The sequence below is a fragment of the Bombina bombina genome, chromosome 1 (assembly GCF_027579735.1).
Source record: "Bombina bombina isolate aBomBom1 chromosome 1, aBomBom1.pri, whole genome shotgun sequence".
Classification (NCBI taxonomy): Eukaryota; Metazoa; Chordata; class Amphibia; order Anura; family Bombinatoridae; genus Bombina; species Bombina bombina.
The window spans coordinates 1,060,537,413-1,060,564,864 of record NC_069499.1 but is presented as its reverse complement, the minus strand read 5'-3'; the positions used below and the strand labels follow the sequence as shown (position 1 = coordinate 1,060,564,864).

Here is a 27,452-nt window from a genome sequence, read left to right as displayed (position 1 = left end):
CAAGAGCAATTAAGCCCTCATCTCTGCTCACTCTTTTCAGACATAGACCGAGGTAAAGTTTTCCCTAGCACTTTATTAGAGGCATTAAAAACTGTGATCCCGAAACCGAATAAGGCTACAGATATTGTAGGCAACTATAGGCCAATATCACTCATTAATATAGATATGAAACTATACGCCAAAATCCTAGCAAACCGCATAAACACAGTTCTGCCTAAAATAGTTCATCCGGACCAGGTGGGCTTCATTAGAGGATGAGAGGCCAAAGATAACTCTATAAGACTGCTCCATACTTTGCAATTTGCCCGTGACAACCATACTCCAATGTTCCTACTATCCACCGACGCGGAGAAAGCTTTCGACAGGGTGGACTGGCAATTCATGTGGGCCGCCCTGTCGAAGTTTGGCTTCTCCGAAATGTTTGTTAAGAGAATACAGGCCCTATATCATAACCCAAGCGCTAGAGTTAAGATCAATGACGTTACCTCCCAATCGTTCCCTATATCGAATGGCACAAGGCAAGGGTGCCCACTCTCGCCCTTGCTATTTGCATTAACAGTAGAGATTTTAGCAATACAAGTGAGGAATAACCCGCATATCCAGGGCATAAAACTAGGTGAAATAGACCAGAAATGCCTCTTGTTCGCGGACGACGTGATTTTCACTTTAGAATCACCATCGACCACACTTCCGGCACTTCTCGACACATTGGAGAACTATAAACAAGTCTCTAACTTTTCTATTAATATGGATAAATCTGGCCTAATGCCGATCAACTTAACATCACAAGAAGTTGAAACTATAGCACACATAGGAAGGTTTAACATAACAGATAAACTTCAATACTTAGGAATAGCTATATCATATGATACTGACAAACTTTTTACAGACAATTTCCTCGCACTCCAGTCGCACACCAAGAGCTTATTGGAAAAGTGGCACTCACAGGGACATCTGTCCTGGTTTGGAAGAATTAACACAGTTAAAATGATGATCATTCCTAAATACCTATATATCTTCCAAACACTCCCACTGGCTCTCCCAAACTCATATCTCAAGACACAACAAAAGCTAATTAACTCATTCATCTGGTCGTACAAACGCTCTAGAGTGGCACAATACACATTATACCTTAGCAAAGAGGACGGGGGTCTCAATGTTCCTAATATCACCAACTATTACAGAGCAGCACATTTAGCAAGGATAATTTCTTGGAATCACGCACTTCCAGCAAAATTATGGGTACAGACAGAGGGACACTTGTCACAGATCAGACACATGAGAGACTTACCCTGGCTTCCTAAAGCCACGAGACCACATTTGGCACAGCGTAATGACTACATTAGAGCTACACTCGAAGTGTGGGATTATGTCATATCTCACACCAAAGGTGTATCGACTGTAATTTCTCCACTTACCCCACTACTTCACAACCACATGTTCTTACAACACAGTAGATTTACTCATACTAACCCAGTAAGGCATTTGCAGAACCTTCCTCTATACCTTTTTGTAGGTCCACTGGGCATAAAAGACAGAACTGTACTAGAAGAAGAACTAGGGCCCCCTTTTCATAGCTGGTATGCATACCTACAAATTAGGCATGCTATACATAACAACCCACACAAGAGAGATATCCTTAGGCCACTAACCGCATTTGAGCAATTATGTACCAACCCTGTTATTACGAGAGCTCACTTATCCATAGTATATAAAATCCTTAGGAATAAATTTCCTGAGACACGCCCTTTATACCTAGATAGGTGGTCTGAGGAAATACCATACGATCTATGCGATGAAGATTTGAAACGTTGTTTCCGTAACATACACACCTCTTCAATCTCCCTCTTGCTATCAGAACTAAATTACAAAATCATGGCCCGCTGGTATCTGACTCCACATCGCCTGCGAGCTATCTACCCGACAGCCTCTTCTAGCTGTTGGAGAAGGTGTGGCGAGACGGGCACCATGGCACATATCTGGTGGTCCTGCCCGAGTTTAACCATATTTTGGCAACAAGTGGCTAAACATATGAGCGAAACGCTAAACATAGAAATCACGCTAAACCCACACATCATCCTCCTTAACCATACTCCAAAACTCCCTTGCGCCTATAGGAAAAAGCTATTTTTACTAATGCTGACATGCGCTAAGAGATTAATCCCCAGATTATGGAAATCAACAGAAACTCCTACAATAGCCCAATGGATAGCCGAGGTTAATCATGTGATACTGTTAGAAAGAATGCACTACTGCTACCTAGGTAAACAAGAGATGATAACTAATGTACAATTTATCTGGGAGCAAAGACCTCATAGTACCCTTTAAAGCAGTTTAGGAACCAATAGAAGAACACTCTGAATCGTTTACTGGGTTTAAAAATTTAAAAATTTAAAAATAAAAATTAAACATACGAATTATTAGCTGTTAGTTAAGAACATAAATCTATTACTTTAAGCTATCAACTCTACCAGTACAAACTTGTCAGTGTACGACCTGATTTTCTCCCCTCCCCTACCCCAGACCCCAGGCTCCTTTGAGTGCACATTACGATCCCCATAAGCCACCTTGATCAAATCACCGAGCTGTGTAGTATTAACTCAACGCATTGAATTCAGATTGTTTCTCCTTTCTCTTCCTTTCTCTCCCAACAATCTTTATACTTCCCTTTTTTGTTTATCCCTCATTTATCCTACCTCCCCCCCCCCTCGCCACCCACAAAAAAGCTGGGCCACTGGTTTACTGTTATTTGACAATGCTTAATTTGATAATATAGTATTATTGCTTATTTGTCTACTATGTCAAGAATTTACATTTTGATTTGTTGTAACCTAGTGAACCCTATTCTAATAAAAATTATTTAAACAAAAAAAAAAAATCACCTTAAGCTAGTGGGAAAAACATAATTTATGTAAGAACTTAACTGATAAATTAATTTCCTTTCATAGTGGCAAGAGTGCATGAGCTAGTGACGTATGGGATATACATTCCTACCAGAAGGGGGCAAAGTTTCCCAAACCTCAAATGCCTATAAATACACCTCCCACCTCACTCATACCTCAGTTTAACCTATAGCCAAGTTAGTGATGTGTAAAAGGAGTAAAACGCATAAAAAAGAGAAACAGGATAAAGTGCTTTATAAAAAAAAAAACATAAATTGTGCTTACCTGATAATTTCCTTTTCTTCCATGGGAAAGAGTCCACAGCTGCATTCATTACTTATGGGAAATAAAAACCTGGCCACCAGGAGGAGGCAAAGACCCACAAGTCAAAAGGCATAAATTCTCCTTCCACTTTCCCTATCCTCAAGTCATTCAGCCGAAGAACAAGGAACAGTGGAAGAAGCATCAAGGTAAAAGGGCGCCAGAAGATAAAAACATCAGCGCCTCAAAAAAACAAGCGGGGGGCTGTGGACTCTTTCCCAAGGAAGAAAAGGAAATTATCAGGTAAGCATAATTTATGTTTTTCTTCCTAATGGGAAAGAGTCCACAGCTGCATTAATTACCCAAGCCAAAGAGGACACAGAATGCCAAAACGGGAGGGTAAGAGGCGGACCAATAAAGGCACCCACCTAAAAACAGATTCCCAAGAAACACAAAGTCCCAGTAAGTCCAAAAAAGGGAACGAAAAACATTTTGCAAAAAGCAGTACCAGAGACACAAATCTACCAACAGTCCAAAGAACCTAGATAGAACCACGAGTGGGCCCACCGAGAGCACCTACCTCCTCCAGGACAACATCTGACAGGGGCAACAACCCCGACACAGCCCATCAACCAAGCGAGGGACCTTGACTAAAAAATCCCAGAGGGAAGATACAAGACAGAAAAAGGAACACCGCCCAGGGTGACAAGAAGACAACCCTAAGCCACTCAGTAGGCTATGCCCGGACAGACTATATGAAAAGTCCGGAAGGGACCAGAAAGAAACAAACGAATCTCAAAACCAGGGAATGCCAAAACAGCAAGACAACGGGGGAAAACGTCACCAAATAAATGAGGAAGTGAGGGAAAAACCCTCAACCCAGAGAGCAGGTGAAAACAGACCGAGTCCCACACCCCAGACCACAAGAAACTGAGGACGTCTCACAAGCAAGGAAAAATTCCCGTAGCCAGAGAAAGACTCAGGAGACAGACAGAAAAAAGGATGATAAAACCCAAAGGCGCAAAAATAAGCAGAGCCCCCATCCGAAAACGGAGACGAAACATCCTGCTCCTGTGCAACTGAAACAGCGCAGACCAACACTACGCCACTCTAGACCGCAGAACATCCCTCCTGACTCAACTTCCTGAGCAAGGAGATCCCAAGGATCCAACTGCCCCCGAAGGTTCTGAACAAACACCTCACAAGGAACCTCGAACTGCATGCTAGCGCTCAAGGAACAACAGTTGCCATGTAGACAACAGCAACTCTCCGCAAGCTGGTTAGAAAAACTAACCGTAGGTCAAATTATTCGACCAATAGAAACCATCCCTTACACAAAAGTAAGGGAAGAACCACCCGGCAAACTTGAGAAAAGGGGGGAAAAACCCTGAAACCTGAGAACACAACCCCTAAGGGTAAGCTCACAGAAAACAGATAGAAAATAGCAAATAATCACAGATGAGTACAAACTCAGGAACTGTAACCTGCTAGACAGACAAGCTAATCACCAAGCCACCTGGGCTCAATAGCTTACCAAAAGACAAAGAAAAATGACTGCAGCTGTTTCCCAACAGTAAAGCTTCCGCTTACTCTGCAGCGAAGCTGATCCAAGAGAGACCAGAGCCCCTCAGGAAAAAGCCACAAGACAAATCAATCAACAAATGATTGCACATGCATAGAACGCCCAAAGTGATGAGTGACCAGCGCAAATCCTAAGACCAAAAGGAAACCAGACCTCTCAGAACCAAACAAAAGGGCCAAGACTGAGAGCAACCACTCAAGCCCCCTTCCACAAGCAACAAGACGACCAACAAGTCCAACCCATGCTCCGTGAACAAGTCTGCAGAAGGCAGAGACAACAGGGACAGATGATAAACCGAGCTAAAGCTAGCCCAAGACGCGAAAGATTAATGGGAAAGGAACCCCCTTACAAGAAAGTCCAGAGCCCATCCTCCGCCAAGGTATCAAACTGAAATTACCCTAGACTCCCTAAAAGGGAGACAATAGGACCCATCCTGATCCAACCCCAATCCTAGGGGCATAACAGGAACATACAGATAGGACAACGAGCTAGATTGCCAAAACCCTAGACACTCCCCCGAGATCCACAATGGAATCATAAAGGAGGAAACAAGACTTCCATAAGTCAACGCCCAAGGCAACAGGTCCCAAGCCGACCAGCGGTAGGCTATCTCAATGAGGAAAAGGAACCTCAAAGCAAATCCAAGATTACACTATAGATACTGCGAACGACACCCGCAGCACGAGTCTATTAGGATGAAAGGCAAAGAATGACTGGGGGATAAGGGAAGTGGGAGTAGTATTTATGCCTTTTGACTGGTGGGTCTTTGCCTACTCCTGGTTCAGGTTCTTATTTCCCATAAGTAATGAATGCGGCTGGGTGGGTGGGTCTCATGGACTCTTGCCACTATGAAAGAAATTAATTTATTAGGTAAGTTCTTACATAAATTATGTTTTCTTTCATGTAAGTGGCAAGTCCATGAGCTAGTGATGTATGGGATATAATACCCAAGATGTGGAAGTCCATGAGTCACTAGAGAGGGAGAGATAAAATAAAAACAGCTATTTTTGCTGAGAAATTAAATCCAAAAAATAATTACATTTCTTAAAAATTTCAAAAAAACTCAAATCATAGGCACTAGAATCAAACTGAGATAGCTGCCTGAAGAACCTTCCTACCAAATGTTGGCAGAGGCTTTCTGACCTTTTCTGGAACCAGAAAAAAACATAATTTATGCTTACCTGATAAATTAATTTCTCTTGTGATGTATCGAGTCCACGGATTCATCCATTACTTGTGGGATATTCTCCTTCCCAACAGGAAGTGGCAAAGAGAGCACCCACAGCAGAGCTGCCTATATAGCTCCCCCTTAACTCCACCCCCCAGTCATTCGACCGAAGGCTAGGAAGAAAAAGGAGAAACCATAGGGTGCAGTGGTGACTGAAAGTTTCAAAAATAAAAATACAAATGCCTGTCTTAGAAAAAACAGGGCAGGCCGTGGACTCGATACATCACAAGAGAAATTAATTTATCAGGTAAGCATAAATTATGTTTTCTCTTGTAAGATGTATCGAGTCCATGGATTCATCCATTACTTGTGGGATACCAATACCAAAGCTTTAGGACACGGATGAAGGGAGGGACAAGACAGGGACCTTTCAACAGAAGGCACCACTGCTTGAAGAACCTTTCTCACAAAAATAGCCTCCGAAGAAGCAAAAGTATCAAATTTGGAAAATTTGGAAAAAGTATGAAGCGAAGACCAAGTCGCCGCCTTACAAATCTGTTCAACAGACGCCTCATTTTTAAAAGCCCATGTGGAAGCCACAGCTCTAGTAGAATCAGCAGTAATTCTTTCAAGAGGCTGCTGTCCAGCAGTCTCATAAGCCAAACGGATGATGCTTCTCAGCCAAAAAGAAAGAGAGGTAGCCGTAGCCCATTGACCTTTCAGTTTACCAGAATAAACAACAAACAATGAAGATGTCTGATCGAAATCTTTAGTTGCTTGTAAGTAGAATTTTAAAGCACAAACCACATCAAGATTGTGCAATAAACGTTCCTTTTTTGATGAAGGAATAGGACACAAAGAAGTAACAACAATCTCTTGATTGATATTCTTAATAGAAACAAAACTTTCCAAGATAAAAGCTTAATATCTATGGAATGCATGGATTCAAAAGGAACCCCTTGAAGAACCTTAAGAACTAAATTTAAGCTCCAAGGCGGAGCAACCGATTTAAATACAGGCTTAATTCTGACCAAAGCCTGACTAAATGCTCGAACGTCTGGGACATCTGCCAGACGTTTGTGTAGTAAAATAGACAAAGCAGAGATTTGTCCCTTTAGAGAACTAGCTGATAATCCCTTCTCCAAACCCTCTTGGAGAAAAGAAAAAACTCTAGGAATCCTAACCTTACTCCAAGAGTAACCTTTGGATTCACACCAATAAAGATATTTGCTCCAAATCTTATGATAGATCTTCCTGGTGACAGGCTTTCTAGCCTGAATCAGGGTATCAATGACTGACTCAGATAAACCACGCTTTGCTAAAATCAAGTGTTCAATTTCCAAGCAGTCAGACGCAGAGAAATTAGATTTGGATGCGAGAACGGACCCTGGATTAGAAGGTCCCGCCTCAATGGCAGAGTCCACGGTGGAACCAAGGACATGTCCACTAGGTCTGCATACCAAGTCCTGCGTGGCCACGCAGGAGCTATCAGGATCACCGAAGCTCTCTCCTGCTTGATTCTGGCAACCAGACGTGGGAGGAGAGGAAACGGTGGGAATACATAAACCAGATTGAAAAACCAAGGTACTGCTAGAGCATCTATCAGCACCGCCTTGGGATCCCGAGACCTGGACCCGTAACGAGGAAGTTTGGCTTTCTGACGGGACGCCATCAAATCCAAATCTGGCGTGCCCCATAGCTGAATTAGCTGGGCAAACACCTCTGGATGAAGTTCCCACTCCCCCGGCTGAAAAGTCTGACGACTCAGGAAATCCGCCTCCCAGTTCTCTACTCCTGGTATGTGGATCGCTGATAGATGGCAAGAGTGATCCTCTGCCCATCAAATTATTTTGGTAACTTCCATCATCGCTAGAGAACTCCTTGTTCCTCCCTGATGATTGATATAAGCTGCAGTCGTGATGTTGTCCGACTGAAACCTGATGAATTTGGCCGCAGCAAGCTGAGGCCACGTCTGAAGCGTATTGAAAATCGCTCTCAGTTCCAGAATGTTTATCGGAAGAATCGATTCCTCCCAAGACCATAAGCCCTGAGATTTTAGGGAGTTCCAGACTGAACCCCAGCCTAATAGGCTGGCATCTGTCCTTACTATGAGCCACTCTGGCCTGTGGAAACACATTCCCTGAGACAGGTGGTCCTGAGACAACCACCAGAGAAGAGAATCTCTGGTCTACTGGTCCAGATGCAGGTGAGGAGATAAATCTGCATAATCCCCATTCCACTGTTTGAGCATGCTTAGTTGCAGTGGTCTGAGATGTAGGCGGGCAAAAGGAACTATGTCCATTGCTGCTACCATGAGACTGATTACCTCCATACACTGAGCCACAGATGGCCGAGGAATGGAATGAAGAGCTCGGCAAGTGGTTAAGATCTTCGATTTTCTGACCTCCATCAGAAAAATTTTCATTTCCACCGAGTCTATAAGAGTTCCTAGAAGGAAACTCTTGATTGAGGGAAGAGAGAACTCTTCTTTATGTTCACCTTCCACCCGTGAGATCTCAGAAAAGCCAACACGGTGTCCGTATGAGATTTGGCCAGCTGGAAAGTTGACCAGATAAGGCGCCACTGCTATGCCCCGTGGACGAAGAACCCTAGCACCTTGGTGAAATTTCTGGGAGCCATGGCCAACCCGAAGGGAAGGGCCACAAACTGGCAATGCCTGTTTAGAAAGGCAAATCTGAGAAATTAATGATGATCTCTGTGAACAGGGATGTGTAGATAAGCATCCTTTAAATCCACGGTAGTCATATATTGACCTTCCTGGATCAGAGGAAGAATAGTCCGAATGGTCTCCATCTTGAAAGATGGAACTTTGAGGAACTTGTTTAGAATCTTGAGATCCAAGATTGGTCTGAAAATTCCCTCTTTTTTGGGAACCACAAACAGGTTTGAGTAAAATCGTAGCCCCTGCTCCTCTCTTGGGACTGGACGGATCACCTCCATGGTATATAGGTCTTATATATATAGGTCTTATACACAGCGTAAGAACGCCTCTCTCTTTGTCTGATTTGCAGACAATCGAGAAATGTGAAATCTCCCCCTTGGAAGGGAGTCCTTGAATTCCAGAAAATATCCCTGGGACACAATTTTTAAAGCCCAGGGATCGTTAACATCTCTTGCCCAAACCTGAGCAAAGAGAGAGAGTCTGCCCCCTACTAGATCCGGTCCTGGATCGGGGGCAACCCCTTCATGCTGTCTTGGTGGCAGCAGCGGACTTCTTGGGCTGGTTACCCTTGTTCCAAGTCTGGTTAGGTCTCCAGACTGACTTGGATTGTGCAAAATTTCCCTCCTGCTTTGAAGTAGAGGCAGTTGAAACGGGACCACTTTTAAAATTCCGAAAGAAACGAAAATTATTTTGCTTAGCCCATGTCTTAATTGATCTATCCTGAGGAAGGGCATGACCCTTCCCTCCAGTGATGTCTAAAATAATCTCTTTCAGTTCAGGCACGAAAAGGGTCTTTCCTTTGAAAGGGATGTTCAAAAACTTAGATTTAGATGACACATCAGCAGACCAGGACTTAAGCCATAACGCCCTGCGTGCTAAAATGGCAAGACCTGAACTTTTTGCCACTAATTTAGCCAGTTGAAATGCGGCATCTGTAATAAAAGAATTAGCCAACTTAAGAGCCTTAATTCTATCCAAAATCTCTTCTAAAGGAGTCTCCATCTGAAGAGCCTCTTCTAGAGCCTCAAACCAGAAAGCAGCTGCAGTAGTTACAGGAACAATGCAAGCAATAGGTTGAAGAGAAAAACCTTGATGAACAAATATTTTCTTCAGAAGACCCTCTAATTTTTTTATCCATAGGATCTTTGAAAGCACAACTGTCCTCAATAGGTATAGTTGTACGCTTAGACAGAGTAGAAAGCTCCCTCCACCTTAGGAACAGTCTGCCATGAGTCCCGCAAGGTGTCAGATATAGGAAACATTTTCTTAAAAACAGGAGGGGGAGAGAACGGAATACCTGGTTTATCCCACTCCTTAGCAATAATATTTACAATCCTCTTAGGGACTGGAAAAACATCAGTGTAAACAGGAACCTCTAAATACTTATCCATTTTACACAATTTCTCTGGAACTACTATAGGGTCACAATCATCCAGAGTTGCTAATACCTCCTTAAAGGATTACTTTCTGTTATAATTTTTAAGCTAAACAACTAACATATTAAAGTTTATAAACATTAATTAAAACCTACTGACCTATATTTTCTCCAAAACGAAGTGTCATAATGTTCTAAAAGTTATATCTTTTATTCGCCGATGATGTCACGTTATCCTGCCCACTATTTTCAGCACTGCATGTTCAAAATACTTAAACCAATAACTTTGTGTTTAAAGCGCCATTTTGAAACCTAGGTATTGTAAGCGGATTGGTACAGAGCAAAGGATACCCACGGAGTGGGTTTGGAAAACAATTAAATTTGCAGACAAGATTTCTGATATACGGTAGAGATATGTTAATGAAATGCTATTGATAAAAAGCGTATTTGGGGTAGTTAGTTAGTAACAGGCATGGAAAATATTTACTTACAGTGGCCCTTTAAGCAATAAACGGAGGTGTTCAAGTTTAATTTTAAAGGCCGTCATATCAGAATCTGTCTGAGGAAGCAAATCTCTCCCTCAGATAACAAATCCCTCACCCCTTCAGAGCATTGTGAGGTCATATCAGATACGGCTACTAAAGCGTGAGATAGTTCAGTATTTTTCCTTAACCCAGAACTATCCCGCTTTCCTTGTAAACCAGGCAGTTTGGATAAAACCTCTGTGAGGGTTGTATTCATAACTGTGGCCATGTCATGCAAAGTAAATGAACCTGACGCCCTAGAGGTACATGGCGTCACTTGTGCGAGCGTTACTGGTTGTGACACTTGTGGAGAGCTAGAAGGCGAACCCTCATTTGCATCTGACTGAGAATCATTTAAAGCTCTATTTTTAAATGCTAACATATAGACATATCAGTACATTTGGGACACATTCTAAGAGGGGGTTCCACAAAGACATCCAAACATATTGAACAAGGATTTTCCTTGGTGTCAGACATGTTAAACAGGCTAGCAATGTAACAAGCAAGCTTGGAAAACACTTTAATAAAAGTAAAAAACACTTAGAAATAAAACGGTACTGTGCCTTTAAGAGAGAAAAAGCTGCACAAGTTCTGCAAAACAGTGTAAAAAAGCAGTAAACTTAATGAAATTTTTACAGTAGCATCCTACAGCCTTAGTAACTTTGCACAACTATGCAAATAACCAATTAACCCCTTAATGGCAAAACCGGATTGAAAAAACATCAAAACCAGTAAAAAAGACTTTCAGCAACCTGCCACAGCTCTGCTGTGGCTCCTACCTGCCCTTCAGAACGATTTGTGGGGAAAAAACCTCCTTAACAACCCTCAAACACAGCAGGAACCCTTGGAGAAGCAGTTGGATGACTCAGAAAAAAGAAAACTGCACAACTGAGGCCGAAAATAGGCCCCTTCCATCTCACTCGTTTTTTGAGGCCTAGTAAAAGAAAACACCTTAGTGTTTTCTAATTAATTATGTGGGTTAAAAAACCCAAACACAAACCACAATGACCCCTCAGTCCCTTACAAAAAACGTTTAAAAATGCTTTCCTTTTGAAAAATAAAAACGTTTTTATCTTTTAAAAATGGTGTCACCAGTAACAAACAAACAAGCCCTTCAAGTAAGCTGAAACTTCTATGACTTTAATCAAAGTAAATCAAATTAAATACAGCTTACCCTTCCCTCATGGGAATATTACCAGCCTTTTCTAGAATTAACACAGTCTGTCTAGAAAATTATAGCCTGAACATACCTCATATGCAGCTTAGCATGCAAACTGTTCCCCCAACCAAAGTTTTTCCTGTACTCTTCAGCCCTTGTGAGAACAGCAGTGGATCTTAGTTACAAAGTGCTAAGATCATAATCCTCCTTGCAGAAATCTTCATCCCTTTTCTGACAGAGAGTAAATAGTACGCACCGGTACCATTTAAAATAACAAACTTTTGCTTGAGAAAATAAAAAACTAACATTTTTGTCACCACACTCATTACCATTTCCTAGCAGTTAGAGTAGGCAAAGAGAATGACTGGGGGGTGGAATTAAGGGGGGAGCTATATAGGCAGCTCTGCTGTGGGTGCTCTCTTTGCCACTTCCTGTTGGGAAGGAGAATATCCCACAAGTAATGGATGAAACCGTGGACTCGATACATCTTACAAGAGAAATAACAAATAGACTAGAAGTCTTTCTGAAATCTTTAGTAGCCTCAACATAATATTTCAAAGCTCTAACCACATCCAAAGAATGTAAAGACCTTTCAAGAGAATTCTTAGGATTAGGACACAAGGAAGGAACAAGAATTTCCCTATTGATGTTGTTAAAATTCACAACCTTAGGCAAATATTTAAACGAAGTCCGCAAAACAGCTATATCTTGATGGAAAATCAGATAAGGAGACTCACAAGAGAGAGCAGACAATTCAGAAGCTCATCTAGCAGAAGAGATAGCCAAAAGAAATACAACTTTCCAAGAAAGTAGTTTAATATTCAAATAATGCATAGGCTCAAAAGGAGGAGTGTGCAAAATCTTTAAAACCAAATTGAGACTCCAAGGAGGAGAAATTGATTTAATAACAGGCTTGATAAGAATCAAAGCCTAAACAAAAAAGTGAATATCAGGAAGCTTAGCAACCTTTCTATGAAATAAGACAGAAAGAGCAGAGATTTGTCCTTTCAAAGTATTTGCAGACAAACCTTTATCCAAACCATCCTGAAGAAACTGTAAAATCCTAGGAATTCTACATGAACGCCAAGAATAATCATGAGTGGCACACCATGAAATATAGGTTTTCCAAACCCTATGATAAATCTTCCTTGAAACAGACTTACAAGCCTGTATCTTAGTGTTAGTTACTGAGTCAGAGAAACCTCTATGACTAAGAACTAAGCGTTCAATTTCCATGCCTTCAAATTTATAGATTTGAGATCCTGATGGAAAACTGGGCCTTGAGACAGAAGGTCTGGTCTTATAGGAAGTGACCAAGGCTGGCAACTGGACATTCGGGCAAGGTCGGCATACCAAAACCTGTGAGGCCATGCTGGTGCTATCAGAAACACATAAGATTGTTCCATTATGATCTTGGAAATCACCTTTGGAAGAAGAACCAGAGGCGGAAAAATGTAAGCAGGTTGGTAAAACCAGGGAACTGCTAAAGCATTCATCATTTCTGCCTGAGGATCCCTGAACCTAGAAAAGTATCTGGTAAGTTTCTTGTTCAGACGAGAGGCCATCAGATCTATTTCTGGAAGACCCTATTTCTGTACAAGTTGAAAAAACACATCTGAACAGAGACCACTCCCCCAGATGTATAGAATGATGCTGAGATAATCCGCCAATGTTGTAATATTGTCTGTTTGAAAACAAATGTAAAGTTCTCTCTTCAATAGAAGCCAAACCTGAAGAGCTCTGAAAATAGCATGGAGTTCTAAAATATTGATTGGTAACCTCGCCTCTTGAGGATTCTAAACCCCTTGTGCTGTCAGAGACCCCCAGACAGCTCCGCAACCTGTAAGAATTGCATCTGTTGTGATCACAGTCCAGGAAGGACGAACAAAGGAGGCCCCTTGAACAATAAGGTGATGGTTTAACCACCAAGTCAGAGAGAGTTGAGTGTTGGCATTTAAGTATATCAACTGTGATATCTGAGTATAATCCCTGCACCACTGGTGCAACATGCAAAGCAGTAGGTGTCTCATATGAAAACGAGCAAAAGGGATTGCGTCTGATGCTGCAATCGTGAGACCTAAAACTTCCATGCACATAGCCACTGAAGGGAATGATAGAGACTGAAGGTTTAGACAAGCTAAGACCTATTTCATTCATCTCTTTTCTGTTAGAGTCATGGACACTGAATCTATCTGGAAACCTAAGAAGGTGACCCTTTTCTGAGGAATCAAGAAACTCTTTGGTAAATTGATGCTCCAACCATGTCTTTGAAGAAACAACATTAGTTGTTTTGTGTGAGATTCTGCTAAATGAAAAGATTGAGCTAGTACCAAGATATCGTCCAAATAAGGAAACAAAGCAATACCCTGCTCTCTGATTACAGATAGAAAGGCACCGAGGACCTTCGAGAAAATTATTGGTGCTGTTGCTAGGCCAAATGGAGGAGCAACAAATTGGTAATGCTGGTCTAGAAAAGAGAATCTCAAAAAACTATAGTGGTCTGGATGACTCGGAATGTGAAGATAAGCTTCCTGTAAGTCTATTGTGGACATGAAATGGCCTTGCTGAACAAAAGGCAAAATAGTCCTTATAGTCACCGTCTTGAAAGTTGGGACTCTTACAAAATGATTTAAAGTTTTCAGATCCAGGATTGGTCTGAAAGAATTTTCCTTCTTTGGGACAATGAACAGATTTGAATAGAAACCCAATCCCTGTTCCTGCTGAGGAACTGGTACAATCACCCCTGAAAGCTCTAGGTGTTAAACACACTTCAGAAAAACCTGAGCCTTCACAGGGTTTGTTGGAACATGAGTAAAAAAAGAATCTTCCTTTATTCTGAAACCTATTCGATACCCTTGAGAAACAATATTCTGAATCCGCTGATTTTAGACAGAATTTGTCCAAATGTCTTGAAATAACTTTAGTCTGCCCCCCACCAGAAGAACTGGTTCACAGGTAAGAAAAAAATACTTAAATTCTCCCATAAACAATTTCCATTCTGAAACTGTGTGACTGCAAAGGGAAATAATAACAGACCTGACTCATGGCTATTATATGCAATATCCATTAAGAATTTTATAATATAAAGTGCCTTCCATAGCTGAGAGTAACCAGTAGAAAAAGAGAGTCCATAGAGCCAATTTAAAAGTTAAAAAACAACAAACTCTATTAGATGCTCGTTAAAAAGTCCACAAGGGATGGAACAAACAAAAGGTCATACAAACACGTCTGACCGGTTTCGGTGTAACAACACCGTAATCATAGACAGCAATTTGCTACATCTGTGATAGCCTTATAAGTCACACAGGCCTATCTGATTGGTTAAAAGTAAAAACCTAAAAAAACTTATGACCAGAAGTTAACCCTTTGATTACCTAAGGAAATGTATAAAACACATTATCAGAGGAAAGATTTATAGGAATACAACAAAAGTAATTACAGATTGCTGCAGGATCGGCGAAGTTTGGTTTACCTCCTCTCTCTACATACCGGGACACAAGTGAGTGCAGAGCACAGAAGAGTGGGTGAGTGGATACGGCTACAATTTCCTCGTCAACAGAGACTAAGTTGCCTGGGCTGCGCTCTGACACACCGATACCAGCAGAGTGGGTGGTCAGACATAGGCAGCCAGGCAGCGTTATATTTAGCCAATACCATTTGTTTGATCCTGACATACAGATAGATGGAGCTAAGTTGTTAACTACTTGCCATCATAATACAGTTTTTACATACATGGATCCTATATGTACTGTGACTAAGATTTTGTGTATATATATGCTGAGAGCTTTTGAAGTACGTCATGGTCACTTTTAGTTAAACACCTGAGCGTTTTACTGACCATTTTACACTGTTCATCTATACTATAATACTGAAACATATCAGCAGAGGTAATGGTAGAGGAGTATAATGTCGATCTGTAAAAGGAGGCAGCAGATGAATCCCCGCAACCAAATTTACAGAGAGCCCTAGAATAGATTTCCCATAGGTGAAAACATGGTATCATCAGGCAATACTCCCTTCACATCCCTCAGACAAACACTGTACTTAGAGAGGAACTGGGCGTCAATATGCTTAGAAGCGCCTTTCACAGAATCAAATCAAGAACCTCTTGCTTCACCACCTCCTAAGGAGGCAAAGTTTGTAAAACTGAGGTATGAATGAGGTGTATTTATAGGCATTTGAGGTTTGGGAAACTTTGCCCCCTCTTGGTAGGAATGTATATCCCATACGTCACTAGCTCATGGACTCTTGCCACTTAGAAAGAAATGTGGATGCCAGATTGATTCTAAGATTGAGCTCCTAAATAGCAATTAGACACAGGAGGAAGCATGCAGCCAGGTCTGTGAAAGCAAATCTGGACATGCAAATGAAGAGTGTGGTAAAACCGCTAGAGGAGAAATGTATTCCTTCAGGGAGCGTTTGTAAAGGCCTTTATTGTAACCAGTTAGGATGTGAAGAACAGAACGGGCCACAACATGTAAGCAACATGAACACTCTAGTAGAGCCAAGAAACAATATTTAACAGTAACCGAAGTCTGAGCATTCCTTAGAGTGTTAATAATTGAAGAGCAAAAATATTTCTGTACCAGAATTAGGGGACTTAGTAATAGGATGTCGGAGTTAAAAATGCAGATGTGGAAAAGGAATAAAGAAAAGGGAGGAGACAGTTAAACAAACCCACAGAAAACAGTCAGATTCATGAACCAAGTTTTTTTAGGCCACTGATCAATGTTGTTGATTGTGTTTGTTTCTGTGCAGGGCTTTGGTATATTGATAAGTGGAAAACCTTTTACCAGGGGAAAACTTCAAGAAGAGGCTATTGCACCAACAAAAGCCACTTAGGGACTGTTGGTCCCAAAGCGATAAAACTCAGAAATTACATCTTAAGGTTATGATATCCAGAGCAGAAGTTTCCCAACACTAAAAGAATAGAAGGATGAAGCGACCATTGCTTGGGGTGACAGCTGAGGTAGCCAGTTTTCCATTCATCCTGATATGTCTATCTCTGAATGCAATACAGTAATTCTGAAGCATTGTACAGCTGATGATAAAAATGTGTTTAAAGGAACAGTAAATACAGTAGATTGGCATAATCAACAAATGCATGATAAAAATACAATACATTAGCACTTCAAATTATTTTTTTCTGACAAATTTCAGTCATGTCTATTTCCCCTCCCCCTGTATCATGTGATGCCATCAGCCAATCACAAATGCATATAAGTATATTCTGTGAATTCTTGCACAGTAGGGCTGGTGACTCAAAAAGTGTAAATATAAAAAGATATCGATTAAACCAGTTACACTGAGCCATGTGATGGCATCTTGAACGTTAAGTGAAAACAACAGTGTAAGACACAGATGTGTGAAACATAGAACCAGGGAAAGAGAAAATCACAGAAAAAGAAAAACAGAAAAGTGCCAGTGAATAGTAAATATTATTTTAAAAAGTAGTAGAGAGATAAAAATGAGCAGTAATAGAAAATTGTACAAGGAAAAAAAAAAGCAAAATGTAATACAGAATGTAGAAAGATTTCAATTATCTTCTAGTATCACATCTACTTAATTCTCCTTGGTATTCTTTGTTGAAAAGCATACAGAGGTAGGCTCAGAAGAATGCACTACTGGGAGGTAGTTGCTGATTGGTGACTCTGCACATATCTCTTGTTATTGGCTCACCAGATTTTTCAGCTAGGTCCTAGAAGTACACTGCTGCTTTGGTGCTCACTTTAACTATATATTTAACCCATTTGGCAATGGTTTGTTTAAAAAGATAGATAATGCCTTTACTACCCATTTCCCAACTTTGCATAACCAACATTGTTATATTAATATACTTTATAACATTTAAAACCTCTAAATTTCTGCCTGTTTCTAAGCCACTACAGACCGCCTCTTACTCTTATCATACATGCTTTTTATGGTGTCTGTTGTGATATTATAATATATAATGCTTTCTTCCTAGTTTGTGCTCTGACTTGTAAATGTATATAATTGTTGCAAAGAAGCAGGGGCGGGGACAGTGTTGTTAGAGTGAGGAACCAGGAAATAAAGTGTGTAGTTAGTTGCTGTATAAATGGACTCTGTGTCAGATATATTTCGAAATCACCTGGATTTACAAACACTACACTTTTCACAACAGGAGACTACTAGTTCATGTGGGCGATATAGATAACAATGTGTTCACGTCCAAGAAGTTATTTATGATTTAGCACAACACAATACTAAATGCAACTCAATAGATAATAAATAGTCACAGTCTTGCGATCAGGGGGGCTGTCAAAAGATGCTTAGATACAGGGTGATCACAGAGGTAAAAAGTGTATTAATATAACAGTGTTGATCATGCAAAACTGGGGAATGGGTAATATAGGGATTATCTATATTTTAAAACAATACAAATTAAATTGTAGACTGTCCCTTTAAGTACATAGTTATAAGCAAACAATAGTGTAATAATAAAAGGCTTTGCCACATCACAGCATTTGCTTTTTGCACTTTCATGTCACTTTAATTTTCTTGGTATCCTTTATTTTTCTGGTGAAAACGTACCTATTTTCCATGAGAGCATATTGAGGTAGGCTCAGGAGTGTGCACAAGAGTGATTACTATATGTAATGCAGTGCTCAGTAAACATGCACACTCCTGTGATCTACTCTTATGGAATTTATAAAGAAGACACATTTGATGATAGAAGTAACACAGTTTTTGTTAATTGTACCCTTCATCTGAATTATGGACGTTTAACTGCATATAAAAGAGCAGCATTTAAACATTTATTAATTTTTATTAACTGTCACTGATAAGGACAACCCCAACAGTTAGTGGATAAGGACCTCTGTATTAACACGACGATTCATTCAAAAAATCTTCCTGCACTTTTAGAAATGCGAAGAAAACAAAATGAGTAAAATAAACATTTAAAGGGACATAAAACAAGTTGGGATAGAGACAAAATATAATAATATGTACTTTAATTCATTTGTGAAAAAGAAGTGGGTAGGGAACAACAGGATCAATAGGGACCTCACAAAATTCAGTAATGCAATAAGAAAGGGGGCAAAAAAATCCCCAAAAATATGTGAGGAGGGGTGCTCTATGCCATTATAAAAAATGGAAAAAAGTGAAAAGAAGGAGCAGCGGCACCTACGCTCGCGCTCAAACAAAGTCTGTCAAAAGAGGGAAGTAACCTCTCAGATTACAATAAAACATAACATTTAATAATACTCAATTATTCAAGGAAAACAGAACTGTGCACAAATAAATCTATGAATATATAAAGAATGTGTACAGCAGGGGACACTGAATATAATAAAACGCCACTTACAGAATGCAAACGTATGCAAGGAGGAATTGCAGGGTACAGTTATTCAGCAAGAATTATAAGCCGCCCCTTTAATATGCTCCAGTATTATGCATATCTAGCAGGGAAAATAAAGACTTTTACACTGTGAATGCACCAACATGAGAATCTCCACTAGAAAGTGGCAGGCACCTTTGTTAAATAAGTAAGTAATATAGTGATAAAGTGAGCCTCTGTACTACACCCATTTGAGCAGTAAGGGGGAGCTTATTCATAGAATAATTACTAGTTCTTACTTGCAACTAAAGTCTCATCCATTTCTTTGAAATAAAAGACCACTTTGTCCAGTTCAAGCAAGGTAACTTTGATATCTTCAAGCATCACCCTCTCTTCTGTCTGAAAAATAAGAACAATTATAATATTAACAATAAGATAAAAAAAAAACAATTAGCTTATTTAACACTAGTAAAAGACTTACAAACATGAAATACAGAGTTAGTATACAACTACTTCATTAGCTTTTGGATATGCAAGAAAAAAATGTGTTATGGTTTGCAACCAGCAGATGGCACTAGCTATACATAAATCTGTTCTGAATAAAAATGTATCCTATCAGCCTTAGCATGCAGTTTTTGATAAAATGCCCAGTGAGATACAGTGCCAAAAGACCTATGACTGTGATTCATAAGTTTGTTTTTCATGGCATGTTTATCTGTAAGAAGTGAGATCTCAGGCAATTAATGATTGCAAGATAACACATAAGTATTTCATATTTAAAGAGAAACTTGAGTGACAACTCAGAATCACTTCATGCCAAAAGAGATCAAAATCCTAAATTCACATTGAACTGAAGCTTGGAATCAACAGACCAATCATGTTTCTTATTATGGTTTATAAGTTCAGAGTGGGGGGGGGGACATTCCTACGCTAGAGACCTCCAATATAAAAACAATGCAGGCTTAAGTATTGAATCAAAAGAACTTGAAGCATGCAAAATAGATATAAACACTGACCACTAGTTCAGATCCACGTGACAGATCTTTTCAGTTGTTAGTGATTTTAAAACCTCCACAACTATATGGGAGTTTTGCTTTTCTCCTTTGTGGAGCACAGTTTTATAACTATCCAAAGCAAAAGAATAACCTTAGAGGAACAGAAAACACCTTGAGATTTTAGTATAAAAGGTTTAGTTATGTGAAGTTAAATAACTTGACAGTATACTTTAATTATTTATTGTGCCCTGTTTTCATGTTATTTAGTTCTTAAAGTTGTGGCTTTTCTAATTGTCAGAACTAAAAAAAACACACTGCAGAGTGTCAAGGCTAACCCTGCCACATTTAAAGGGACACTGAACTAAATTTTTTTCTTTTGCGATTCAGATAGAGCATGACATTTTAAGCAACTTTCTAATTTACTCCTATCATCAAATTTTCTTCATTCTCTTGGTATCTTTATTTGAAATACAAGAATGTAAGTTTAGATGCCGGCCCATTTTTGGTGAACAACCTGGGTTGTCCTTGCTGATTGGTGGATAAATTCATCCACCAATAAAAAAGTGCTATCCAGAGTTCTGAACCCCCAAAACAGCTTAGATGCCTTCTTTTTCAAATAAAGATAGCAAAAGAACGAAGAAAAATTGATAATAGGAGTAAATTAGAAAGTTGCTTAAAATTGCATGCTCTATCGGAATCGTGAAAGAAAAAAATTGGGTTCAGTGTCCCTTTAACCATGTCTAGCCTTGATTGCGGCGGACTCAAGCCCATATTGGCTCCTCCAATAAAGCAACTGGTGGGTGGAGTTTGACTACTGTAAAACAATGACAGCACACAAAATGTTAATTTCTTTAAAAATGTTTATTTTTGGCTGTGATGTTATTCTATAGCAAAACAACATAAATGTCTTTTAACCCCTTAACGACCACAATGTACCATGTAGGCTTTTCTGCTAAAAATAGCGCGGGTCTTGCTAAAAATTATTTTGTACTTTTTCTCTGAAATTCCTGGGAACAAAGGGGTTAAACAATGTTATTTTCATTAATCTGCATGTCCAATGTTTTGTAACTGGCCTGTGTGAATATGCTTTTTAGGGTTAAAACACTTTTGTTTACTTATATGAAATAAGATAGACAGTACTGACATATATAGCATGCAGAGCAGGTGTAAGGTCAACTTTTACCATCTAAAATTAGCCTTTTTTTTCTAGATCATTTTGTTGATGTAATATATTTTACAGCCACAAGGTGGTGGTGTAAGAATGTTAATGAATATTTAACTTAGTTGTTAATGTTAAATAAACTATACATACATAATATAAAATAATATTATTTTTAAAGTAGAATTTGCTTCACAAAATGATTCTTTATTCCAGCAGAGGTAGAAAACTGTAATGCAAACTAAATATATTTGATTTATCTCAAATATAAAAGTTTCTAGATTGTTAAGTGAGGTTAAAAAGTAATTTAAAGAGCAATTCTTTTTATATATGCCTAATATATACAATTACTTAAAGATACATTGCAGATCATCGTGCATTTGAGATTGTCTTTTGTTAAAGGGACAGTCTACTCCAATTTTTTATTATTTAAAAAGATAGATAGTACCTTTATTACCCATTTCCCAGTTTTGCATAACCAACACAGTTATATTAATATACTTTTTACCTCTGTGATTATCTTTTGTCTAAGCCTCTGCAGACTGCCCATTTATCTCTGTGCTTTTTACAATCTTGCATTTCAGATAATTGGTGCTGACTAATAAATAACTCCAAGTGAGTGAGCACAATGCTATCTATATCCCTCACATGAACTAAAAGTGCATTTTATTAGCTATTCACAGACAGTGAGATAAGAGGCGACCTGCAAGGTCTTAAAAATCAGCCTATGAGCCTACTTAGGTTTAGCCTTCAACAAAGAATACCAAGAGAACAAAGAAATTGTGATGATAAAAGTAAAATGGAAAGTTGTTTAAAATGGCATGCCCTATCTGAATCATCATTTAATTTTGACGTTACTGTCTCTTTAATAACATTTGCACGATTTTGCTGTCAGGGATACACCAGTTGAGAAGATACTCTTAAGTATATTTTTCTTATCTCCTTTGCTATGGTAAATTAATACTTATTTGTGGTAATTTAGAAAGAGATGTGGTGTAGCATGTTGTGGGGTCATTCAGACAGACAACCTAACTTTATTACTAGCATGTACTCTGACTGTATGCTACTTGAGTGTTTAAGTCAAAACAGCATACAAGCCAAACAAAATAGTTCAGTGTTTGTCCTTGTCTTTCTCGGGTGGTTCCATGGCCATCGAAAATGAAATTACTTATTTCTCCTACTTAAAGGGACAGTATACATCAATTTTCATATAACTGGATGTAATAGACACTACTATAAAGAAGAATATGCACAGATGCTGATCTAAAAATCCAGTATAAAAACATTTTAAAAACATACTTAAAAGCTCCACTGTTGAGGAGGTTATCTGGGACACCCAGTGAAAGGGGCTGAGAGCAGACACTCTCTTCCCCCCCCCCCCTTCCCTACATATGAAAAGACAGATTTGACAAACAGGAGCCAGCAGTGGACTATAAACGTGTGTATACATCTGACACTTTGGGGCTTGGTTATGAGTCTGAAAATCAGCACAATGTTATTAAAAAAATAAGCAAAACTATACATTGTTACAAAAACACTACCAGATGGGCTATATAAATGGATCCACTACAAAACATTTATGGAAAGAAAAATCTTGTGTACAAATGTCCCTTTAACAGTGTAAAGTCTTTTAAGTCCATTTAATAAAAGTAAAAAATGCAGTCTGAGTATTTAGACAATGAAAATGTCAAACTACTTATGTTCACCCAGCTGAGGCGATTACGAGAGCTACCTGCTTACAAGGGTATAGCATATGTCCAGACCACAGGCAAATGAGGTTGCAGAAACTTTCTCCCCTGGAATATGTGCTATTCACATGCCAACAATGATATTCCCTGACACGCAAGATGCATCCTGTGTGGCGGATCTTGATTCCACTGGGTTAGAAAGCACAGCTGTAACAGACTCATGCTAAGCCAAGCATAAGGAGTGACTTCTAGTGTGCAACAATCAGACCAGTGAAGACTATGTAATCCCTTGAAGGTGTCTAGTCTGTAATCCCCTGACTACCTGACCTGAACATTCTTTGTAAAAAAAATTGTGATGGCAGAAAAAAAAAAAAAAAAGAGGGACAAGGTCATATGTAATATATCACACCAAGGAACAGACCTGTTTGAACTAATAAGAGAACTTTTGGGCAAATGTTCTGCCAGCTTAAACTTCGCAGGGGGTGAATTTCCATTCTTTATTATCATTAACAAGTATATAATACTACTATTAACGAAGTGTCCAACAGCAAACCTGATGAGTGAACTGCAGGAACAGCGCGCACTCACAATGCCAGCCAAGTTCTAGCAAGGCAGCAAAACTACCATCACACAGCAGCTAGGTAATGTGGTCCAAACACAAGCTCTGCCCTGTTTAGTTTTGTGTACAGCAAGGATTCCCAATCCATCAAAAATAAAAACTACTACTAAATAATCCCCTACATTTGTTTCATCACACATAGCATATTGTTATAGATTAAAAAGGCATTTTAGCTTTAAAAAAATAATGTCACATGACACTGAACCATAACACCACACTGTGTCTCCTCTCAATGACTCACACAGGTTACAGGGGCACTGAAAAGAATTTGCTTTAAAGTGTCTAGCAATTAATTATGCTGAGCGCTCACCCCCTTCTATTCTCTTAAAGCAACAGTAAACACCGATTTAAAGGACCACTCAATACAGAAGAGCAGAATAGTATATGTATACCCTGTGAGCTTGTGCACATGCTCAGTAGGATCTTGTTCCCCAGAAAGTGTGCATATAAAAAGACTGTGCAAAATGTGATAAAGGAAGTAAATTGGAAAGTGTCTTAAAACTGCTGCTCTATCTGAATCATAAAAGTTTATTTTGACTTGAGTGTCCCTTTAAATATAAAATGGTTATTTATATATAGGGAAAAAATTCAAATATACTTTTTTTTAAAAGTAATTTATCTCTGAAAATTGTGGATTTTCTATTTTTCAGAACGGACAAATGCCCAATGCAGGCTTCTCAAGGCTAACCCTGTTACATATATTTAACAGCTACTAACATTATGACCGTGGCTAGCCTTGTCAACTATTGGCTCAAGTCTGAATTGGCAAATGGCATGTAGAGTTTGGCTAAAAACAATTATAGCACACAAGATGCCAATTTGTTTAAAAATGTCTAGACTTGGCTGATATGTTATTCTATAGCAAGACAACAGAAATGTCCTGTAATTACAGAGAGCAAGAGAAATATCCTTCTCATGGTCATTAGTTATTTATCCATACAGAAAGTTCTTTATGGCAAGATTTGCTACAAAAATAGTAATATCTCTTTAATATGAAGGCTCATTGGTAAAACTAGATATTAGCAATAAAGAGGCTACAAGGCCTCAATCCTAAATGAATGCATGAACCAATATGAGCTTGGTAGGCCCCACGCATCCCTATTATGCAGGCAAGTAACTTACCACCTTAGGAGACAGAAGTGATTGGTAGTTGAGCAGAACACCAGTGACCGCTATCTGTTCTAGCCATTTCCTACTTGCATCTCTGCTGTTCTCGTCGTACTCCCCATTGTTGTTATATCTGTAGTTGAGGGCGGCCATAAGCTGCTCAGTAAAAGTACATATTGCAGCCACAAGCGTCTGGCAGAAGATGACATCTCGCCTTACTTGTAGCTCAGTATCTGTGGTAAAAAAAAAAAGATGATCAGCAAAGAGTTGCACTAAACTTGGTAAAGCATCATAAAACAATGATTTTACCCCAGCAGAATTATATATACTGTATATAAAAAAATTAGCCTGTAACAAATGCTCTCAAAGTGCGTTGCCACGAAGAGTCATTGACTACAAGGTGGTGTATTTGCATACAATGGGCTAGATTACGGTTATAGTGCTATTTATCGCTCCTGCTCGTGCGTTAAAGGGACATTCTGGTTTAAATTTAAATGCACATTGATGAATTACATCTTTAAATCAAAACATATTTGCAATATACATGTATTGGCAAAAATGCTTCTGGGAAAAGTTATTGTTTTAGTGTTGACATTTTTCTCTGCCCGTGCATGTGAATCATAGCTAGATATTCTCAGTGCACCAGCATTTTAAATACTGTAACTACTCAGAGCACCGGGGGGGGGGGGGAGCTTTTATCATGTCAGCAATTAACAATAGAGTCATTACCAGATGAAATAAGCACCTTAGGCTCTCTAACAAGGGCTGTGTATAAAATGCTGGTGCACAGTGCATACTTAAAAACTCTTTAAAAACTGCTATAGCTTTTAATAGAAGCATTTCTGATAACACAAGTTGTGACCGCATTTACGTATTCTTCCAACTTCAATGGAGCACAAAACAGTGGGGGGGGGGGGGGAATTAACACCCTACTTGCACGCAAATCTCAAGTGCACTAACCAGACATGAAAAACAAAATTTATGCTTACCTGATAAATTTATTTCTCTTGTGGTGTATCCAGTCCACGGGTTCATCCATTACTTGTGGGATATTCTCCTTCCCAACAGGAAGTTGCAAGAGGACAACCACAGCAGAGCTGTCTATATAGCTCCTCCCCTAACTGCCACCCCCAGTCATTCAACCAAAGACAAGCAAGAAAAAAGGAGAAACTATAGGGTGCAGTGGTGACTGTAGTTTAAAAATAAAAAACACCTGCCTAAAACTGACAGGGTGGGCCGTGGACTGGATACACCACAAGAGAAATAAATTTATCAGGTAAGCATAAATTTTGTTTTCTCTTGTAAAGGTGTATCCAGTCCACGGGTTCATCCATTACTTGTGGGATACCAATACCAAAGCTTTAGGACACGGATGAAGGGAGGGACAAGGCAGGCACTTAAACGGAGGGCACCACTGCTAGTAAGACCTTTCTCCCAAAAATAGCCTCTGAAGAAGCAAAAGTATCGAATTTGTAGAATTTAGAAAAAGTATGAAGCGAAGACCAAGTCGCCGCCTTACAAATCTGTTCAACAAAGGCCTCATTTTTAAAAGCCCATGTGGAAGCCACCGCTCTAGTGGAATGAGCTGTAATTCTTTCAGGAGGCTGCTGGCCAGCAGTCTCATAAACTAAGCGGATTATGCTTCTTAGCCAAAAAGAAAGAGAAGTTGCCGAAGACTTTTGGCCTCTCCTCTGTCCAGAGTAGACAACAAACAAAGCAGATGTTTGTCGAAAATCCTTAGTAGCTTGTAAATAAAACTTTAAAGCACGAACCACATCAAGATTGTGTAAAAGACGTTCCTTCTTTGAGGGAGGATTAGGGCATAATGAAGGAACAACAATCTCCTGATTGATATCCTTATTAGATACTACCTTAGGAAGAAACCCAGGTTTGGTTTGCAAAACTACCTTATCTGCATGGAAAATCAGATAAGGGGAATCACACTGTAAAGCAGATAACTCCGAAACTCTTCGAGCCGAGGAGATAGCTACTAAAAACAGAACTTTCCAAGATAAAACTTTAATATCTATGGAATGCAAAGGTTCAAACGGAATTCCCTTGAAGAACTTTAAGAACTAAATTTAAACTCCATGGCGGAGCAACAGGTTTAAACACAGGCTTGATTCTAACTAAAGCCTGACAAAACGCCTGAACGTCTGGAACCTCAGCCAGACGTTTGTGCAAAAGAATAGACAGAGCAGAAATCTGTCCCTTTAAGGAACTAGCACATAATACTTTCTCCATTCCCTCTTGGAGAAAGGATAAGATTCTAGGAATCCTGACTTTACTCCATGAGTAACCCTTGGATTCACACCAGTGAAGATATTTACACCATATCTTATGATAGATTTTCCTGGTGACAGGCTTTCGAGCCTGAATTAAGGTATCAATGACCGATTCGGAAAAACCATGCTTCGATAGAATCAAGCGTTCAATCTCCAAGCAGTCAGACGCAGAGAAATTAGATTTGGATGCTTGAAAGGACCTTGAAGTAGAAGGTCCTTCTTAGCGGCAGAGTCCATGGTGGAAAGGATGACATGTCCACCAGATCTGCATACCAAGTCCTGCGTGGCCACGCAGGAGCTATCAAAATCACCAAAGCTCTCTCCTGCTTGATCTTGGCAATCAGCCGAGGGAGCAGAGGAAACGGTGGAAACACATAAGCCAGGCTGAAGGACCAGGGCGCTGCTAGAGCATCTATCAGCGTTGCCTTGGGGTCCCTGGACCTGGACCCGTAACGAGGAAGCTTGGCATTCTGACGAGAGGCCATGAGATCCAGTTCTGGTTTGCCCCATAGTTGAATCAACTGGGCAAATACCTCCGGATGGAGCTCCCACTCCCCCGGATGAAAAGTCTGCCGACTTAAAAAATCCGCTTCCCAGTTCTCTACTCCTGGGATATGGATAGCTGAAAGATGGTAAGAGTGAACCTCTGCCCATAGAATTATCTT

At 39.7% G+C, this 27,452-nt stretch overlaps 1 protein-coding gene across 1 annotated transcript in view; it reads right to left on the bottom strand.

Annotated features, from left to right (window-relative positions):
- PREX1 (phosphatidylinositol-3,4,5-trisphosphate dependent Rac exchange factor 1) overlaps positions 1-27,452 on the bottom strand; it is a 631,853-nt gene that overhangs the window by 30,509 nt on the left and 573,892 nt on the right. The window contains exons 32-33 of the mRNA XM_053690087.1: positions 24,518-24,735; positions 19,234-19,333 (exon numbers count right to left, since the gene is read on the bottom strand). Of these exons, the coding sequence (XP_053546062.1) occupies positions 19,234-19,333; positions 24,518-24,735 (318 nt within the window). The remainder of the gene's footprint in view (positions 1-19,233; positions 19,334-24,517; positions 24,736-27,452) is intronic.